General features: G+C 45.1%; 1 protein-coding gene across 1 annotated transcript in view; it reads left to right on the forward strand.

Moving 5' to 3' along the window:
• LOC144756303 (uncharacterized) overlaps positions 1-19,716 on the forward strand; it is a 73,182-nt gene that overhangs the window by 20,116 nt on the left and 33,350 nt on the right. Inside the window, exon 2 of the mRNA XM_078646000.1 lies at positions 15,542-15,652. Within this exon, the coding sequence (XP_078502126.1) occupies positions 15,542-15,652 (111 nt within the window). The remainder of the gene's footprint in view (positions 1-15,541; positions 15,653-19,716) is intronic.

Genomic DNA, 19,716 nt, shown 5'->3' on the forward strand with positions numbered 1-19,716 from the left:
TATTGCAAAAGTCTTCGGAGTCCCCAAGAGCTTCGGAGTTGCAAACCGGTCCCATGAGTCTTTGTTGCCTGCTTAGCAGGGGAGGAACTCCTTTACTCCAAGGGAGATTCTTCAGTCATCCAAAGCAGTGTAGATAGTCAAAGTACTTGATTTCTGTAGCACAGTTTCGTCCCGGTAAATCTAAAGTCCTGAAGCCAGTGGTTCCTACTTTATACCCAAGGAAGGGGTGGGATAAACTCTGGGCCCCCACTAAGGGAGGGTCAGGGCACAGGGGTGGCTACACCCATGTCCTTTTTCCAGTTTCACCCCAGAGCAGGAGCAAATGGCTCCTGCAACCGGTTTGAGCTGGACTATGCACAGGGACACCAAATGTGCCCCCAGTGCAGACATCAAGGCACTCTCAAAGTGCACCCACCAAGCCCCAATACACTAAAGCCTGTCTGTGACAGGAAACCTATTGTCCAGCCTTCCCCTGCCAGAGTTTCATCCAGCAGCAGGAGGGCAGATTCATGTCTGTGGCTGGCAGCATCCATCTTGTGATGCCAGGATTGAGAAAGCTGCTACGGGGTGTACCGGTGTTGTCATATTTCTCCCTCTTAGAGGGTGGAATCATACCTACCACGCCAGGTACTGGTGTGGATGTATGATTCCAAAGTGTTTGACACCAAACACGACATGTTTCCATGCAGCCGATTTAAAGTTAGCATTTACCGCAAAGTTATAATGCACTTAAGAGTATATGGTATGGCTGCATCACAGAACAACTGCGGAGAATAGATTCCGAAGGCTGCAGAGGGGCTCTGCTCATGCATGGGCACCGTCTCACACAAAACCCAGCACCCTGTCTTCAGGATTGATAAGGCCTGCCATAGGGGTGACTGATAGGTTCATATATGCAGTGATAAGGTAGATATAGTGAACCTATATCTAAGTAAGGGGTGCATGCACCACCTTACACAGGTTGCAGTAGTAGACCTGTGGTGTCAATTTAAGTGGCCTCTCAGGGGTGGTATAAGACATGTTGCAGCCCCTGGGAGGCATCTGGAGTACCTATACCCTAGGTACATATTATACCATATACTAGAGACTTATAAGGGTACCCCAGATTCCAACCTGGACTGTACCTAAAGTACATGTAATAAATTTAGAGGAGAAAGCAGCTAGGCTGGGGTCCTGAATAGCAGGATCCCAGCCAGACTAAGTTGAAAACAGTGAAAAATCAGCCAAAAGTGGGGATAACTATAAGAAGCAGATCCTATTCTCCTACACAGACTGCTTGAGTTTGAAAATGCTAAGCTTAGAATCAAGAAAGAGCAGTTAGTCTTGGACAGGGAATCCCTAGAGCTCCAGAAAGATTCCCGAAGGTTGGGGTTAGAGCCCCATGGTGGCACAACAGTGTCCCTAGAGGTAGAGAACATACTCACGACCATAGGAACCTGACCAAGATTGTCCATCCCTATCAGAGTGGGGATGACATCCACAAATGGATAGCTACACTTGAGAGGGCCTATAAAGTACAGAGGGTCCCTCAGGAGCAGTAGGCAGCAATCTTGTGGCTCTCCTATGCAGACAAAGGTAGAGAGAAGCTCCTCACTGTTAGAGAAGAGGATGCTGATAATTACAAAGTCTTGAAGGGTTCTATGAATGACGGGTTTGGCTTAACCACTGAACAATACAGGATTAAGTTCAGAGATACCCAAAAGGCACAGACTCAAGACTGGGTTGACTTTGTGGATTGTGCTATTAAGGCTCTGGAAGGTTGGATACATGGCAGCAAGGTGCATGACTTTTTAGGATTGTACAATTTGATTGAGGGAGCAGATCCTTAATAATTGTCAAAACCAGCTTTTACACCAGTACCTGGTGGACTCAGATCTGACTTCTCCCCAATAATTGGGCGAGAAGGCAGATAAATGGGTCAGAACCAGAGTAAAGCCAAAGAATCAGGGTGGTGACCAGAAGAAAGATTCTTCCAAGAACCAAGAGAAAGGTGGGGATAAATCAAAAGACAAATCCGCTACAGGGCCCCAACAATCCTCTTGTGGAGGTGTGTCCCAAACTCCTTCCTCCCCTACCAATAAACCTTATTGCCATGTCTGTAAGAAGCCTGGCCACTGGAAAAATCACCCCATTTGCCCTAAGGTCAGCAATAAGGAAAATGTTCCTCCCAGCAATACTACCACTCCTCCTGGTACTACAAGTAGTAATCCCCCAAGTGGTAGTAGTGCACCCAAAAAGTTAGGTGGGTTCTCATGGGGAACTGAGGTGGACCATGGTTTAGAAAGGTCCCACTCACAGGACTCCTCAGTCTGTTATGGTGGCATGGGATTTGCCACTTTTACTGTCAGTCCTAATTCTTTGGGCATGTACAGACAGGAGCCACTAATAAATGGTCAAAGCTGTGGCCTTTAGGGACACAGGGGCTAGTGTCAACATGGTGACAGGGAACCTAGTACCCCCTCAACAGCCTTTACCTGAGTTTAAGTACCAGGTGACCAACATTTATGGTATCAGAACAGATCTTTCCATGGCCATAGTCAAAATCAGCTGGGTAGGGGTCACTGGCCCAAAGAGAGTGACAGTGTCCCCAAACTTACCTGTAGATTGCCTGTTGGGTAATGATCTAGAAATCTCAGCCTGGGTTGAAGTTGAGTACCAGGCCCATTTAAGAATGTTAGGCCTCCCTGAGAAAGTTGGTGGGACCCATACGGCCTCAGCCCAACTCCATGGAAATTTTGGAGTGGTGGAGCGTGAAAGAATGGCCCACTCTACTCCACCAGAGAGCAGAAGGGTTGAAGAAAAATCTTCCTCCCCCCAGACTATAGGTAAGAACCAGCTTCCTCATGGAACTGACCCTACCCCTGGTGAAGGAACTGCCCCAGAGGTGGTCATGCCTGCCCTGGCAACATTCCTGATGGCAGGGGAACCTTCCAAGGTGGTACCCAGTCTAGAACAGGTAACCTGCTCCTTTCTACCTTACATCAATCCGCCTAGGGCTGCAGAGGTCAGGGAGGTCAGTGAACCCCTAAGGGTCCACTGTACAGAGGAACCCCCTCCTCCACAGATTAGGGGCAGCCAGTCTAGTAGCCCTAGCCAGGTGAACATTTATCAACACATGGGGGGATCCCTCTTTCCCTTGGGTAGGGACCTCCCCTAGATGGACTCTGTTGGGCAAAGGCAAATCTGGGACCACATGTTTCCAAACCTACCATGTCCCTCCAGTGTTCTAACCAAAGGGACCCAACCCCCAGCTGTAGGCAGCCAGAGGTTGACCCATAGGGCCAGATATAACTCAGCCATGGAAAGAAAGGCCTCCATGGTGACCAGTGATCTGAGGAAGCTGAGACAAACTTTATAAGGGTCTCACTTCTCTACTCAGACACCCCACACGCCTTTTACTTTGCCAAAACACACTACAGTTAGTAATCCCAACTTTTGGAGAAAACCCCAAACCCATAATGGTAGGGACTGCTTAGTGGACCATAAGACTGGGGTTATCCATGCTAGTGCAGGATCTTCCTTATATGGCCACTTAGTCATTAAAGGCTCAACTGGACAAGGTTAGCCTTATCTTCTTTCGTTTCAGTGGGGGGGGGAGGGGGGATATAGAGGACGGTGGAATCTGACTGTATGGTTACCCCCACCTTTTTCCTGGTGTTTTGCTGGTTTTCGACTTAGTCTGGCTGGGATCCTGCTAATCAGGACCCCAGTCTATCTGCTTTCTACCTAAAATTGATTGCATGTATTTTAGGTACACTCCAGATTGGATTCTGGTCAATGGTATTTATTTATTTATTTATTTATTTTATTTTTGCAATTTTTAAAGCGCGCAAATACCCATAAGGGTGTCTCGGCGCTAATGTTTACAGAGCTCACTGATGGTGTGACAGGGGAGTTAGGAAGATGAGAACAGCCATGTTTTAAGGCTCTTTCTGAATTTGAGGAGCGTGGGGGCAGTTTTGATATGAAGTGGTAGGGTGTTCCACAGTTTGGCTGTGGCGGTTGTGAAACATCTGTCTCCCCAACTGGCCTTTCTTGTCCTAGGGACGTTCAGCAAGTAGGCAGAAGAAGATCGAAGGGTCCTGCGATGTTCCAGTGGGCGGAGAGCTCTTTTTAGAAACTGTGGTCCTGCATTATTCAGCGTTTTATAGGCTATGCAAAGAGCCTTAAATTTGATTCGGCTCCTAACCGGAAGCCAATGTAGTTCCTTGATATGAGCTGAGGTTGAAGTGAACTTAGGGATGGATAATAGAGTTCTGGCCGCCGCGTTTTGTACTGTCTGGAGCTTGTTGAGAACCTTTTCTTGGGCATTCAGGAGAAGAGAGTTACAATAGTCGGTTCTCGAGAACACTAAGGTGCTGATGAGTGTTTTGCCCGCGGACTGTGGTAGGTAAGGAAGTAATTTTTTAATTTTTTTTAGAGTGTAGAAGGCAGATGATACAACAGCATTGGCGTGGTGTATGAAAGTAAGTTTATTATCAAAAATGACTCCGAGGTTTCGGACCTTGGCCACCGGTTGGGGGGGGGACCCCATCTGAAGTGGCCACCATTGAGGGGACCATGATGGGTGCAAGCTCCCGAATGTCATCACCTCCGTTTTATCGGAGTTAAGTTTAAGGCAGTTTGATGACATCCAGGAGCTTATCGCCTTCATTCCCTCTTGAAAGTTGGCGGCGATAGATGCTCCGTTGTTGTGCACTGATAATACTAATTGGGTATCGTCAGCGTAAGTTGTCAGGGCAATTCCATAAGATTTTATCACCCTCGCTAAGTCCGATACATAGATATTAAAAAGCGTTGGACTTAGCGAGGAGCCCTGTGGAACGCCGCATGGGAGGGAGAAGGTCTGGGAGGTGAAATTACCCATCTTGACAGTCTGGGGGCGATTGGCTAGGAAAGAGGCGATCAGGTCTTTAGCTTTGCCTCTAATTCCTAGAGCTGAGACACGGTCGATCAGAGTGACATGATCGACCGTGTCGAAAGCCGCAGAAAGATCTAAGAGTATTAGGACTGCCGCTCCTCCCATGTCCATTGTCGTTCGAATTTCGTCAGCAGCCTTTAGCAGTGCTGTCTCCGTCCCGTGTCCCTGTCTGAAGCCAAACTGAGTGTCATCAAGTAGGGTGTTGCCATTGATGAATTTCGAAAGTTGAATGTTCATGGTTTTTTCGAAGAGCTTGGCTGGGAAGGGGAGACATGCGATGGGTCTATAACTGGAAGGGAGCAGAGGGTCCAGGGTGGGCTTTTTTAGAAGTGGTATACTATGTACCTAAGACATAGGTACCCCAGGGACCTCCCAGGGGCTGCAGCATGTATTGTGCCACACCTGAGAGACCACTCAAACTGACACCACAGGTCCGCTACTGCAACCTGTGTAAGGTGGTATATACACCCCTTACTTAGATATAGGTTCACTATATCTACCTTATATCACTGCACATATAAATCCATCAGTCACCCCTATTGCAGGCCTTATCAATCCTGAAGGCAGGGTGCTGGGTTTTATGTGAGAGGGTGCCCATGCATGAGGAGAGCCCCTCTGTAGCTTTCAGAATCTAGTCTCCCGGGTTGTTCTGTGATGCAGCCAACCATATACTCTTAAGTGCATTATAACCTCCTGGTAAACGCTAACTTTAAAATGGCTGCATGGAAACATGTTGTGTTTGGTGTCAAACACCTAGGAATCATACCTCCACATCAGTAACTGGTGTGGGAGGTATGATTCCACCCTCCTAGAGGGAGAAATATGACTACACCAGTACACCCGGTACCAGCTTTACAGAACCTGGCGTCGCAAAATGAATGCTGCCAGCCACAGACACGTGTCTGCCCTCCTGCTGCTGAGCCAAGCTCAAGCAGGGGAAGGCTTGACAATAGATTTCCTGTCACATGGAGGTATAACCAACTCCCAGACAGGCTTTAGTGTATTGGGGACGGGTGGGTGCACTCTGAGAGTGCTTTGATGTCTGCATTAGGGGAACATTTGTTGTCTGTGCATACTCCAGTGCAAACCGGTTGCAGGAGCCATTGGCTCCTGCTCTGGCGTGAAACTGGGCAAAGGACATGGGTGTAACCACGCATCTGTCTTGACCGTCCCATAGGTGGGTCACCAAAGTTTGTCCCACCCCTTCCTTGGGTATAGAGTAGGAACCCCTGACTACAGGACTTTATATTTACCTGGACGAAACTTTGCTACAGAAACCAAGTACTTCGACTATCTACACTATGCTGGATGACTGAAGAATCTCCCTTGGAATAAAGGAGTTACTCCCCTGCTAAGCAGGCACCAAAGACACATCTGATGTGTTTGCATCTTCGAAGCTCCTGAGGACTCCGAACATTTCTGCAACACAGGAGGTGGGTTTCCAAGTGTCCCTAAAGCCAACTAGTGCTCTCATCAAACCTGAGACCCGCAGCCCTTGTGGGGACCATGCAACTTGAACCCCTGGACACTGTGTCTATTTGCAGCAGCATATGCTTTTCGGTGATCCCTGAGGCTGTGCTTTGGACTACTTGTAGTCCTAACCCCCAAGTAATGTTTCCACTGAAGATTACCGGCCTACACTCCATGAGTGTTCGGTGGGCTGGTATTTGGTGATTCCTCTCGAGGTCCCTTCGCGATCCCTGGTCCGTTGGCCTGACGGTCCCTTTGAAGGCAACTTTAACCTTCAGTGGGCTTTCCTGGTTGCTCCAGATATGCCCTGACTCTCCATTGTTTGGAGAGTCCCCAGGACCTTGCTGGCATCTTTCCTCTGACCACGTGGGTTGCAGTTGCCAAAGCTTGTTGGTGTTCAATCTGAACAATGACCCCCCGCCGCCCCCCCCCAGCACTCGACATCCTTCGTGGGACAGCTTGCCTGAGGACTTTGGTCATCCTCGGCATCTCCGGGTCCCCGTGGCTGCAAAGTCAAGCTTTACCTCTTCTCACCTGAAGTACCCGGCATCGGTGGGCATTCGTCTACCTAACCCCTGGTCACCCTGAAGTGACCCAGACTATGTCCCCTCTGCTTTCAGGTTCTTCTCATCTTCGATCCAGGCGTGGATCACACCAGACACTTTCCCTCTTCACGGCAGCAGCACTTTTCAGCATCACGCCTTTGTAAACGATGAAGAGTCCCGACACCACTTGACAACTATGCACCCGGACTTCCCTGGGTGAGGTAACACGGGTACTCCGGTAATCACCTGGGTGCTGGCCTTAAAACCTTCTAAGTTTGAAAGGGTTTGCTTATAGTCCTTTCCTAAGTGTCCGTAATCTTTAAAATTCCAGTCAAAATTGGAAGGAATGGGTGGTTTGGCCCTTAGACACAAATACCTGTCATGAATGATTCCTGAACATCACTGAGGGATTCAGTTTCCACAGACCAGGTCCATGCTATGTATAGAGTTAACACCCGGGGTAGTGACGTCCTATAGTGTTGGGAAGTCGCACCTCGATTGGCTAGAAACCTCAACACTTGCAGAAGTGAAACAACACTTATCTTTACTCTCACAAGACATGGATCTTAGGGACTTTTTACAAGGACCCAGGGAACAATGTAAAAAAAGTTTCATCTATGCAGGCATTTATGCTGCCTATAAGGAAAACTTGAAGATTTCCCAACAAGAAGCCACAGAGAGCATATGGGAAATAGACTGTATTAACTTAGAAAATGCTTTAGCTGTGATAGATAATGGGTTAACAACTTTGCCCTCCAGGATATATTCATTGGGCAACATTATATCTTCTGCTATCGACATACTTGAACAGGATTTATCCATATTACAACACGTCCAATCTCAGTTACGTTCTATTATGTTATTAAGCTGGATGCTGCAATCTTTGCGTGCAGGTTTTGCGCCTTGGCGTTTTTTAAACAGCACATCTCTGTTCTCTGAATACAATCTAACAGATAAACAGATAGAAATGGCACAAAGGGGAGCTAACTATACAATGCTGCGTATTGAAAAACTGGACAGGCTACCTTTCACAGTGGCGGAATCACCATCAACAGAATGGCTTATCCATGGCCATATCACTTTCCCAGTCACGACCTTTCAGTTTTAATATTGCCTTGAGCAAAGGCAGGCAGGCAGATATGATAAATTGGGTAAAGAATACATTAAGGAATTCTGGGAATTACCATATAGATTTTGATGCCGGAGTGGGAATTGTGAAGTGTTTCTGAGCAGTACAAACTGCAAGAGCGCTTTAAGCAGTTCTCTCAAGTGCCAGGACATTGTTTTGCACGGAGCATGTATTGGTTCAGTAGCGAATCTGTCTTGCCACATGAAAGGGACCCCAGATGCCGTGATCACACCAGTCATCGAGTTGCTCTCGAATGGGAGTTACTTGATGCTGAATGATCAGGGTTGCTGTGGCATGCTTCTGGGCATTGCCTATCGAGTCACTGTGAAGGCCAGGGTTACTTGCTGTATGCAGGTATTGTTTCCCCCAACAAGTACAGTCAGGGAGGCGCCTTTGTGGCCTTTCATGAATATTTCTTTTATACAATTTGATACTTTGAGCAGACTGAAATCCATGGTTTTACAGCAAACTGTACCCTTAAACTCAGCTCGAGAGACCTTTGATCTTCAAGTTGCAAGGATCTCGACCGAGATACAGGCACTTATACACAAACTGCCCCTTTCATTACATAGAAATGGTAGGTGGTATCTTTAACATGTCTGATACGAGTGGTGTTGTACACCTATTAGGGTCAGGATTTCTAAGCACCTTCCAAACTGTCCTCGGAGTTATTCCAAATTTTATACACTCCGTATTCGGAAGCAACTTTGGAGGTTTACCTCTGATCCTGCTTTTAATTGCTGGAATACTGATCGTCATTTACCTGATACGCTATGGATGGCCCAATCACCAACAAAATGGTGAAAGCTTTTCTGGAGCATAAATACAGTGAGCGCATGGTACAACATCTGGGCGCACCTCGCCTCCAGGAACTGAGTGCTTCTTGGTTCCTTTTGTTTAGACCAGTCTGGATGGACTGCATCTTACCAGTTCTTCGATGCCTGTTTTGAGGTGAACAATGTGTGTTGGATATCTTTCTGACACTCGAGACGGAGACGCCTGCGGACTTGAACACGCAGCTGGAACCACTGAGGTCCCATGCTTGACTGTGTCCCCAGTGAATTCCTATCCAGACAACTGCATTCCTTGAAAACCCGCAGGTGCCTTTTGCTTCAAACGAGGTGAGCATCAGCGCAGCCACTAGTGCTGACACCAGCACTAGCGCTACCACTAGCACCACGGGCACCCAGGTATCGACCACAGCACCGGCTGCCGATATATCAGCTATCGACAGTAATGAATATCACCTGTGCTTCATCGACGTACTGTGTGAATATTATAATTTCCGTCCCCTACCGCAAGCAATGATGATGTTGCGTCTCCCAGCCAGGACACTTAATCTTCAATTGGACTGTCGCATGCTGGGAAAGAATTTGGATTTTCCTTTTTTATTTTAACTCTGACTAAATTTGGAACACACCCTACTAAATTGACACTATCACTAGAGAAAGCATGGCCTTCTAAACGCTTGTAGGAGTTTTGCATTATATAAACAAACTCAACTAGAACTTTTGCTTGAATGACAATTCCTATACTGACTTTAAACATGCCGTTTCACCTTTTAAAATGTTTTTTAAATGCTTTTTTTATTTAAAAAATGATTTTACATGGCTCATTGATAATTTATGGACAATTAACTAGCATGTTTATCATTATTATTGTTGACTATTCAGAAGAGGAGTGCTTGTTATATTTCATATTGATGCCCTAATATAGGCATGGTTTTAGATGCCCTAATATAGGCATACTCTTTCATCTACATTAGTTCCCTATACTCCACAATAACGGGCTCTGAGGGCTGAACCTTATCTAGTCTGTGGTCTGGGTACAGAAGGAGGGGTTTCCCCAAACAATGGCCTCCTATAACATCTTCGATGTGCTCATCCATTATGAATAAATATTCATAAGAGTTCTTGGAAACCAGGCAGGGGCTAAAATCCACCTGCATAACATCTACGTACACGGTTCATCCCATACCCAACGATGGCTAACACAAGACATGGGACAAAGGGACTCTATACTTTTCTGTATAAATACAGCACCTCTTGCTAGTATTAGTTAGAGGTAACCGAGACTTCCAGGCCGTCACACTGACCAGAGACGCTGAGGCTCCTGCATGCAGTCGCTCCAGCTGACAGTGGTCTAAACATCCCTCGCGGGGTGTCTAATATGAGGCCAGGACGAGGTCCCACACACTCTCTGTCCAGGAAATAGGGTTTGATTAAATTCTAGTGGAATTCTAGGCTCTTTAGCATCTGCTCACATGCTAGATACACTTAGGTACATCTAGACAAACATCATAGGAGTAAGCGCTTTCTTTTATAAATGCATTTTATATACATGTATATGTTCATGACTATTACAAAATGGTAGAACTGTGCCATCCTTTTCTATTCACAATACTGCTGATCAAATATCTCTGCCACTGTCTAACAGTTGTCGCAGCACATATATTTTACACTAGAAAAACAACTATGCATATATTCTTATTGTAACACGCCTGACTGTTAATTCTGTTTACCTCTCTGAGACAGAAACGAAGTGAGCACGAGTGACTGAGCGAAAAGTAGTACATTGTTTCCACAATTCTGAGGGATCAGGGTTGCATGTTCTAAGGTTGCCAAAAACGAATCTCTCCCCAATAAGAGGAGATTCTAGTGGCACTGCGAGCTGGTGATTGCAAACAGGCTAATATAAGCTGTGGTGGTGATCAGAGTTAGTCTGCCACTAAGCCCACAGCTTATGTTATCCAAACGCACAGGTCCTGTGACAACATCCCCAGTCCCCACAGCGAGGCCCCAGCATAAACCCACCCTCTCACGCCCACCATGCCCTGAGTGAGAAGGGTGGTGGGCGAGGTGTCAGATAAAAACATAATTGTTTAATGAAGCTTAGAAATATATCTTGAGAAAGAAATTATGCACTTAAATTACAGGTATATAACAATACACTAGTAACTTAATCGAAGAGTACATCAATGATCAATATGATACAAATATTGTCTAGAACTGATTTATTTTACATTCAAAGTAGCAAAATATTTATTTGATATACAATTAATAAAAATACTAAAATATCATTAGAAGACATTCCACTCAGCTATTCACAGACTTCTTATGTGGTGAATCTAACAGATATTCAAAGCAATATGACAGGAAATCATGATATCGATATAATGAAATGTTGCTAACTGCTGTGGCAATGTCCTAAGCCACATCTGGCCACCATGGAGGCCGATTCTCGCAATCACATGATCCCCAGCCCACCATCAGGGTGATTGATTGGCAGGGCAGGGGATCAAGGAGAGACCGTAGTTGATCATCGTCCAAGGACCATATCACACGGCCCCCGAGCGAGGCAGCTTTACTCTCCTGGTACAGTGCCCTGTGTGGGCTGGGAAAGAAAAAAAAGCATTTGCAAAGCAATAGGTCTCGCAATACTGATAGTTTGAGGTATTGGCGTTGCAAATAATAATGCAACACCAATAGCTCATACTTTCAGTAATGTGAGACCTAGCGCATTCTAAATGGTTGCATAGTGAGCCAGGAACCAGAACTGTATGTCACAGTGCAGTAGCGCAAGCTGCTCCTAGAGCTCCCAAGTGAGCAAGACCCCCTCACTGCAGGTCTAGGTGCAGTACCGCAGGCTGCTCCTAGAGGTCCCTAGAGAGCATCATAAATGTTTGGTCACATATGGTACTGCACCCTGCCAGAAGATATGGTGAATCCACCCTACCCATAATGCATTGCATGCAAGACAGTACCACAAGTACATTCAAATTGCTATGTCCATATATACAATTATTAACTTTGAAATGTGACAAAATAATTATTATATTAATTCCGGATTAGGTTGTACTGAATGTGGAGCTGATTAAGGGAAATTTATAGAAGATGTAATATAAATGTGAGATGTGGTCGGTGCAATACTGCAAGCTGCTCCTAGAGGTCCCTAGTGAGCATCATAATCTTTGAAGACATGCTAAATCACCCCTACCCATAATGCATTGCATGCAAGACTGTAGCAGGTGTACATTCAACTAGCTATGTCCATATATGCAATTATTAGCTTTAAAATGTGACACTACAATTATTATATTAATTCCGGATTAGGTTGTACTCCATGTGGAGCTGAAGAAGGGAAATTTATAGAAGATCTAATATAAATGTGATATGTGGTAGGGGCTGTACCGCAAGTGGCTCCAAGAGGTCCCTAATGAGCATCATAAACTATGGAGATATGGTAAAACCACCCTACCCTTAATGCATTGCATGCAAGACAGTACCATGAGTACATTCAAATAGCTATGGCCTAGATGTATCAAGCCTTTTGCGATTCGTTTTAACGAATCGCAAACGGACATTTTGCATCGTTTGGGATGTATGTGAAATTAGCAAAATAAGGAATCGCAAAAATGTGCGATTCCTTATTTTGCTTAAGCATTTAAGGAATCGCAATTTTGCGATTCCTTAAATGCCATTTATGAAGCTTTTTGAAATTGCGAATTCAGGTTAAGGAATCGTAAATTAACACCAATTTGAGGTTCGTGTTAATTTGCGAAATCCTTTCAAAACCCAAAATTTGGCAATTTTGAGGGTGGCATGTGACACACATACATGCCCATAGGGCATGTATGTGCGCCATATGCACACACATGTAAGTTTCCGGGGTGCAGCAGGGTGTCCATGAGACACCCCTGCACCCTTGAAATAATTCTCAAATTGCGATTAGCAAATTGCGAATTCGCAATTTGAGAATTACTTAACAATCATTCCTATGGGCCTCCTGGCCCATAGGAATGCATGGGAAATTATTCCTTATTTGCGAATTCGCAAAATGCGAATTCGCAAATAAAGAATAATAAGGAATCGCAAAAAAAAAGCGATTTTTTACATACATTCCATTTTGCGAATTCTAAATAGCGATTCACTAAAAATCGCTATTTAAGATTCGCAAAATGGAATCTTGATACATCTAGGCCTATGTCCATATATACAATTAGTAGCTTTGAAAAACGACAAAAGAATTATTATATTAATTCTGTATTAGGTTGTACTCTATGTGGAGCTGATGAAGGGAAATTTATAGAAGGTCTCATATAAATGTGAGATGTGTTAGCGAGTAAAGTAACCACTGCCAATCTAGTTTAGGACCAAATGAGTGTCCTGTCTGAAGGCCTTTAAGAAAATAGTGCCTTGATACTGTAACTAAAACCTAGGGCGTAACAACACATTTAACAGGGAGTGTCCTCGGTTACAAGAAGAGACCAGGCAATACTAAGGAGGAACGGCAAAGCCTAATGACCAATGAAAAGCCACCATTTACAAAGAACAGGGACAGGAGCCAATTAAAAAGAAGGGCGGTAAGTTGGCAGAACTTTATGCACATATCCTGAATACAGCATGTCTCAAAGAGACAGCGCCAGCGCTGCCTACGCGAGATCTAAAAAAAAAGCCCACAGAGGGCACTGAGACACTGGTCCTTCGGCCAATGCCCGACTGCCCGTAGTGCCAATCCGTCCCCACCACGAGGCCATTGCTCATGCAGAGTCCTACACGGTGCACAAGTGCTGTATGTCCCCGATCAGTCCACAGGCCAGACACATTCAGGAGGGCTCAGGGCGGTGCCTGGTATAATTTTGTCCTGCTCACTCACCTTGCCACTAGGGTGACCAACCGTCCGTAAATTTCACGGACAGTCCGTAATTTCGTCCGTCTGTCCGTTGTCCGTGAAGGATTCTTGAACGGACGCCTTTTGTCCGTAATTTTAACCGGTCGCACAGCTGGCCCCCACCTCCCTTCTTTACTCTAATGCGGTTGAGGTCGGGTGAACAGCAGCATTGGAAGGCACAGCGGGATGGCAACTCTCACACCTCCAGCCCTTGATGAGCTGTTAAGAGGTGTTTGAAGGTGACTGAGAGGGGGTGGGGGGCTTCAGCTTCAGGAGCAGGGGCATCTATTCAGATGCAAACAGCCTGAATGCATCTTGTATCTGCAATTGGTGTGAGACATTCCCTTCCTACACAGGGCCCAAACATCCTAGAACCGCCTGAGGCAGCACGTGGTTCTCTTCACAGAGCTTAATTAGTCACTAAATTGTAAACAAACCTCGATTCTTCAAATATGCAGTCTATATTGTAATGAAATAAAGAAATGGCATAATCGCACCCACACTGATTAACAAAGTATGGAGGACAATTAGTTAAATCAGTTCTCTTGGAGTATCTCCTTTCAGTACTGTACATCAGTGTGGGGAGGGTGAGGGGGGGGGGCAAAATTAACATTTTGGAAATGCAGCCTGTCTTCTCGTTGTCTTGTCTTGTCCAATACTGCATGCCCACCCCTGTGCCCACCCTGGTGGATGCTGTTCCCCCATGTGGTGGCTCCTGTCCCCCCCCCGCCCCCACCTGTGATGGCTCCTGTCCCCCCTCTCCCCCTGTGATGGATCCTGTCTCTGCCCTGGATGGCTTCTGTCCGAGTCCTGGGATGGCTTCAGCAGCAAGGGTGGAGTTCTTGATGGGTGGGCGAGTGAGTAAGTGAAGGGATGGCTGGATGAATTAGTGAAAGGGTGAATGGGATGAATGAAAGATTGAATAGATGGATAATGAGAGAGGATGGATGGATTGATGAGTGAGTGGAAGGATGGAAGAGAGAAAAGGGAAATAGCTGGATGTATTTGTGGAGGGTAGCTGGATGGGTAAAAGGGTGGATGGATGAGTGAAAGGATGGATGGATTGATGAATTGATAAGTGCAAGGGCGAACGGATGGACGGAGGAGTGAAAGGGTGGATGTAAGGATGGATGAGTGAGTGAAAGGCAGGGTAGATGGACAAAAGGATGAATAGATGAGTGAAGGAGTGAAAGGATAAATGGATAAGAGAGGATGGATGAGTGATAGGGTCAATGGATAGATTCATGAGTGGATGAGTAGATGAATGGATGGGTGGGTGGATGGATGCAAGGAAGGATTGCTAAGTGAAAGAGTTGTTGGAGAGAGAAAGGGAGGATGATGGATGACTGAAAGGGTGGATGGGTGGAAGAAAGAGTGACTGGGTGGATGGATGAGTAAGTGAAATGATGGATGGGTAGAAGAGTGGATGGATGAGTGTACAGATGGCTAGGGTGAAAGGGTGGATGGATGGATAAAGGATGGATGAAGGGATGGATGAGTGAAAGGATAGATGGAAGGATACATGATGGATAGGTTTGCAAATGGCTGAATATGTCTAGATATGGCTGGGCTTACTTATATACTATTGTGCGACCTCTGATGTGTCTGTAAAACGTATCCAATTGTCCTGAAGTTTTGTCCTGAATTTTGACCTCCTGTCCTGAATTTGTGTCCTGAATTTTGACCCTTTGTCCTGAATTTTTACACTCACCGTCCTGAATTTGCACAAATGCCAGTTGGTCACCCTACTTGCCACCACCCTTTCGTTTGCTTTCTTGTCCCACACAGTTCTTCTTTCTCTTGCAGGGGATGCGGTGACATGCTACTATTGCACGATCGGCCTCTGCTTCGTACCCACCACCGAGACCTGCTCTTTTGGGGAGATATGCAACACTGCCACGCCAACATACGGCATGGGTGAGTAGCACGAGACACCTGCGCGCGTGCGCACATAACACGTAGGTGGCGGGTGCACTCCCAGTCTCACACACACTTCACGCCGTTATACAAGAGTAACCATCCACTGGCATTTAATGGAATGCATTTATACTGGAACTGCGCTTCTGTGTTTTTATCTAAACACTTTACCGGGACTGGTCCTCAAAGAGATGACGTCTGGGTTTATCTCAATTTTATTCTGTGCTTGAAAAAAGGGGCCAAGAAGTGTTTTGCAATATCCATATAATTGTTGATTGACGTCTAAATGTAATTACATTTATGATCCATTCTCATCTTCACGCCCATAGCAGCAATATCAATGTATAATTTAGTGGAGAAGTGTGGCTCACTGGTTAGAGGAGGCAGACCTGGAAGCAGAGGTCAGCCCGAGACCAGTGTTCAATTCCCGGCTCGGCGGGGTCTTGAGTCCTAAAAAAAAAAAAATGTCCATGGACTCGACAATTCTCGCTCCGGTGCCTACTCAATTCACGGGTTCACACTCTGTGACTCTGGGCAATAGCTTGCTTGATCTCCACAACGGCCCCTCGCGGCGGGATGCCTGGCTTTCACCTTGTCGATACCCTGCCAGGGTTATCTCACAGGGGAATACCAGGACGGGTTCCCTAAGCAAGCGCTTAGAAACCGCTTGGTGATTTGCGCTATATAAATTCCTGTACATTTACATTTACATTAACCTATTCAATTAGATTGTTCCGACAGTTCGGTTTGATAAGGCACTCTTAATCATTTTACATCGCCATGATAACCGTCCCTAATTTACACTTCAATTGTTAAGGTCAGTTTTCCCCTCTCTCTGTCTCTTTCTCTCTCTCTCAGTCATTCTTTCATTCTTTCTCTGTTTCTTTCTTTTCCCCATCTCCGACGTGTCCCTCACTGTGGATGCTACGCCTGCTGACACCTCAACGATTTCGGGGCTGCAACAATGTTTAGGGAATTTCTAAAATGAACATAAGCAGGCACCAGAGTCAAAATAGGGCCAAACATTATCCTTAACATAAAAAATTGCCCAAGGTTGTGAATTATGACCTTGTTCACCTCATTGCTTGTCTGGGACCTTTGAGGTGCTGGAGCGAGTCAGTCAGAACAGCCAAAGAGGTTGGCAGAAAGAATAAAATATACCATGGCTTAAGGGTGGGGACAGGATGGATGATTATCATTTTTTTTTTAAAAGACAGCACAAATGTAGTTCTGACCCACACAGGTGCTCTGTGGCATTTTACACACATTAATAACAAACATTGGCAAAGTCAATTACCCCGGCATTGAACCACAACTTTCAACTTCGCCAACATTTGTGAATGGCCTTTGTAAAACTGGGTAAGGCTACTATTATGTGTGTGTAATTGTGCAGCAGCAGATTGCCATCACTGACAGAGAGGTAAACAAATGACTGACGTGGGCTGACCCTGTGCCCCATGCTGTATGCTGTGGTGGGTGATGAATGTGAATGACACACTAATAGACCAAGGGGTGACGAGAGGTGGTTGAAAGCTCTTGCACATAAGTATATTATACACACAGTTTTTACTCAAAGGGTCTTGAATAATCAGTGGGCCGGAGTCCATATGCTCACCCATTCTCCACCAGGATATTTAATTACTAAAAATAAAACTGGCAAAGGGTGTGAAGTCATTGGGTCATTTATTACAGAGAGACTTCGGATCCTTTCTCTTCCATCACTGTTTATTCTGCACATCTCTCTTTCCTGCCTGGTGGAAACTGTCACTGTATTTTAGCACTATGTCTCCAAACAATGATGTCACACCCTGGTGGGCCACCAAAATACAGCAAGGTCTGGCCCATTGAAACCAAGATACTGTGTTTGAGGTGGAGCAGCCCAGGCAGGTGAGCCACCAAAAATACTGGATGGGAAAAAACTCAGCCCAGGGACTGGATCACAGGCACAAATATGGTGACAATCACAATCACAGAGATGCTGCAACATGCTCCTCCAGACAACAAATGGCATCAGATTGCACGCAAAACATACTGGTCAGCCATGGAGTGGAACAGCTGCAACCATCACACGCCTTTTGGCTTCTGCGAAAGGTTCAGATTTCGCTGATGTTGAATATTAAAAGTGCAAATCTTCATATTCAGACGACGCCAACTCCAGTGGAAACTTGATGCTCTTGGAATGACTGCAAATGAACAGTGCGATTAACCAGTTGGGGCCATTGGGTCATTGTCAAATTGTCTATGCGGCTAACCCAGCGGTGTAAGGTGCAGGGCTGAGAGCAGCCAGAGTCAGTAACCATGGCACAGTCTACCCAGGGACTGGAGCAGCAAAGAGTGATTATTAAAAAGTGGTAGCAAGAGGTGATCCATGTGAGTAGAAAGGAGGTGATTGGAGCTTCAACATTGGGAAGACTGGTGAGTCCTGTCGGTCCAGGAACCGGCCGGTAAGGCAGCGATGGGTTTTGAAACCTTGGAGGTGTAGGTGCCATCTGAGTGCTGGAGGATAGTACTGAGTCCTGCTGACCTAGGAGAATATCTGAAAAAGGGTGAGCGACCCAATAAACCCTTGCGGGCTTGGGCAAAAAGTGTATTTTAGGGAAATATGCCAGCAAGGGATTTTATTTCAATAATTGAAGAATTGAATTTAGGGCCACAATGAGAGGTGACTGAATCAATTACCCACGCAAAAGTCAATTAGTGGCTGTAATTTTTGATTTACAATTAAAGAAAAATGTAAATAATGTTACCACACTAACAATATGAATAAACACAAAAGGAATGAAAAAAACACAGAAACCAGGATTTTAGTCAAAGGGTTATTATTTTCTTTGCAGTGAATAAAAAGGGTACTAAAAAATGCATTTGGGATAAAGGAGGGGCATCCTATATACGACTACCATAAATCACCAAAACAGTCAAAACTGCTGAATATTATTGAAACAATGATTACAAATCAACAAGATATATGAGAATCAATGTAGATAAATGAAAATCAAGCAGAATTTGACTTTATAGTCGACGTTTCGGTCTTTGGGGATAATTTCATAAGACCATCATCAGGACTTCATTGTAAGCATTTGAGGGTGGTGAACCTGGAAAGGAACTGTGAAAAAACAACAGTCGATTACAACCTGGTTGTGTGTGTGGGTGAGTGAATCTAAGCAGAACATATACAAGAATATACAGTGCTAATAGTTTAAGTAGTGCATTAGTGACTACAAAGCTATATACACATAACTGTACAGCTATATACAAATATATACAAAGTTGGTGGTCGGTGTGGCGACCACATTTGTAACAACTATTTGAAATGTAAATAGGCTTACATGCAGAAAACACTGCCTAACAGTCAGTGTAGATGGTCGAGAATTTTTCGACAGGATACTGTAGTGCAATTGAGTCCAGGCCTTATAAACGTATTCTGGCACTAGAAAGGGAAAATAGCTGGTTCACTATATTGAAATCTAGAAAGTTGCTTTAGAGAAATGAGCCCGGTCAGAGGTGCATTCCTACCTTGTATGGATGATATTTGGATGATATTTGGGTCAAGTTTAAAGAAATCCAGATATTGACAGCCGGTTTAATTCCAGGCGACGTATGTGGAGTTTGCCCGATCTAGGGGTTAAAGTTATAAAAGGGATCGTATTTGTCAAGGGCAAGGTGCTCAATGAACATGATGCATACTAGAATCACGGTTTGGTAGATATACAGTAGCGAAATCTCACACACAAGCATTAGCTGATGCAACAGTCTAGTGTAGGATTGTAAGCAGAGACTCGATCAAAAATCGATGCGTCTAGGAGTGAAATCTCTTTAAAGAAGGTTGGATATATGACGTTATATATATCGTCTAGTGTAGATATAGGTATATTTCAAAATTAATTTCGAAATTGATTTATATGCAAGGACGGCAGCAGATAATATTGCAGCCTGGTTGAATCGTTCATTCACACATTGAAAGAAAACGAATGAAAGATCCCGCATACCCGTGTTAAATAAAAAACAGTGGCTAAAAGAATTGAATCAAGGGGGTGAACAGAACGGTCAGTGAACGAAATCGTGGC

This window comes from Lissotriton helveticus, chromosome 5_1, assembly GCF_964261635.1.
Source record: "Lissotriton helveticus chromosome 5_1, aLisHel1.1, whole genome shotgun sequence".
NCBI lineage: Eukaryota > Metazoa > Chordata > Amphibia > Caudata > Salamandridae > Lissotriton > Lissotriton helveticus.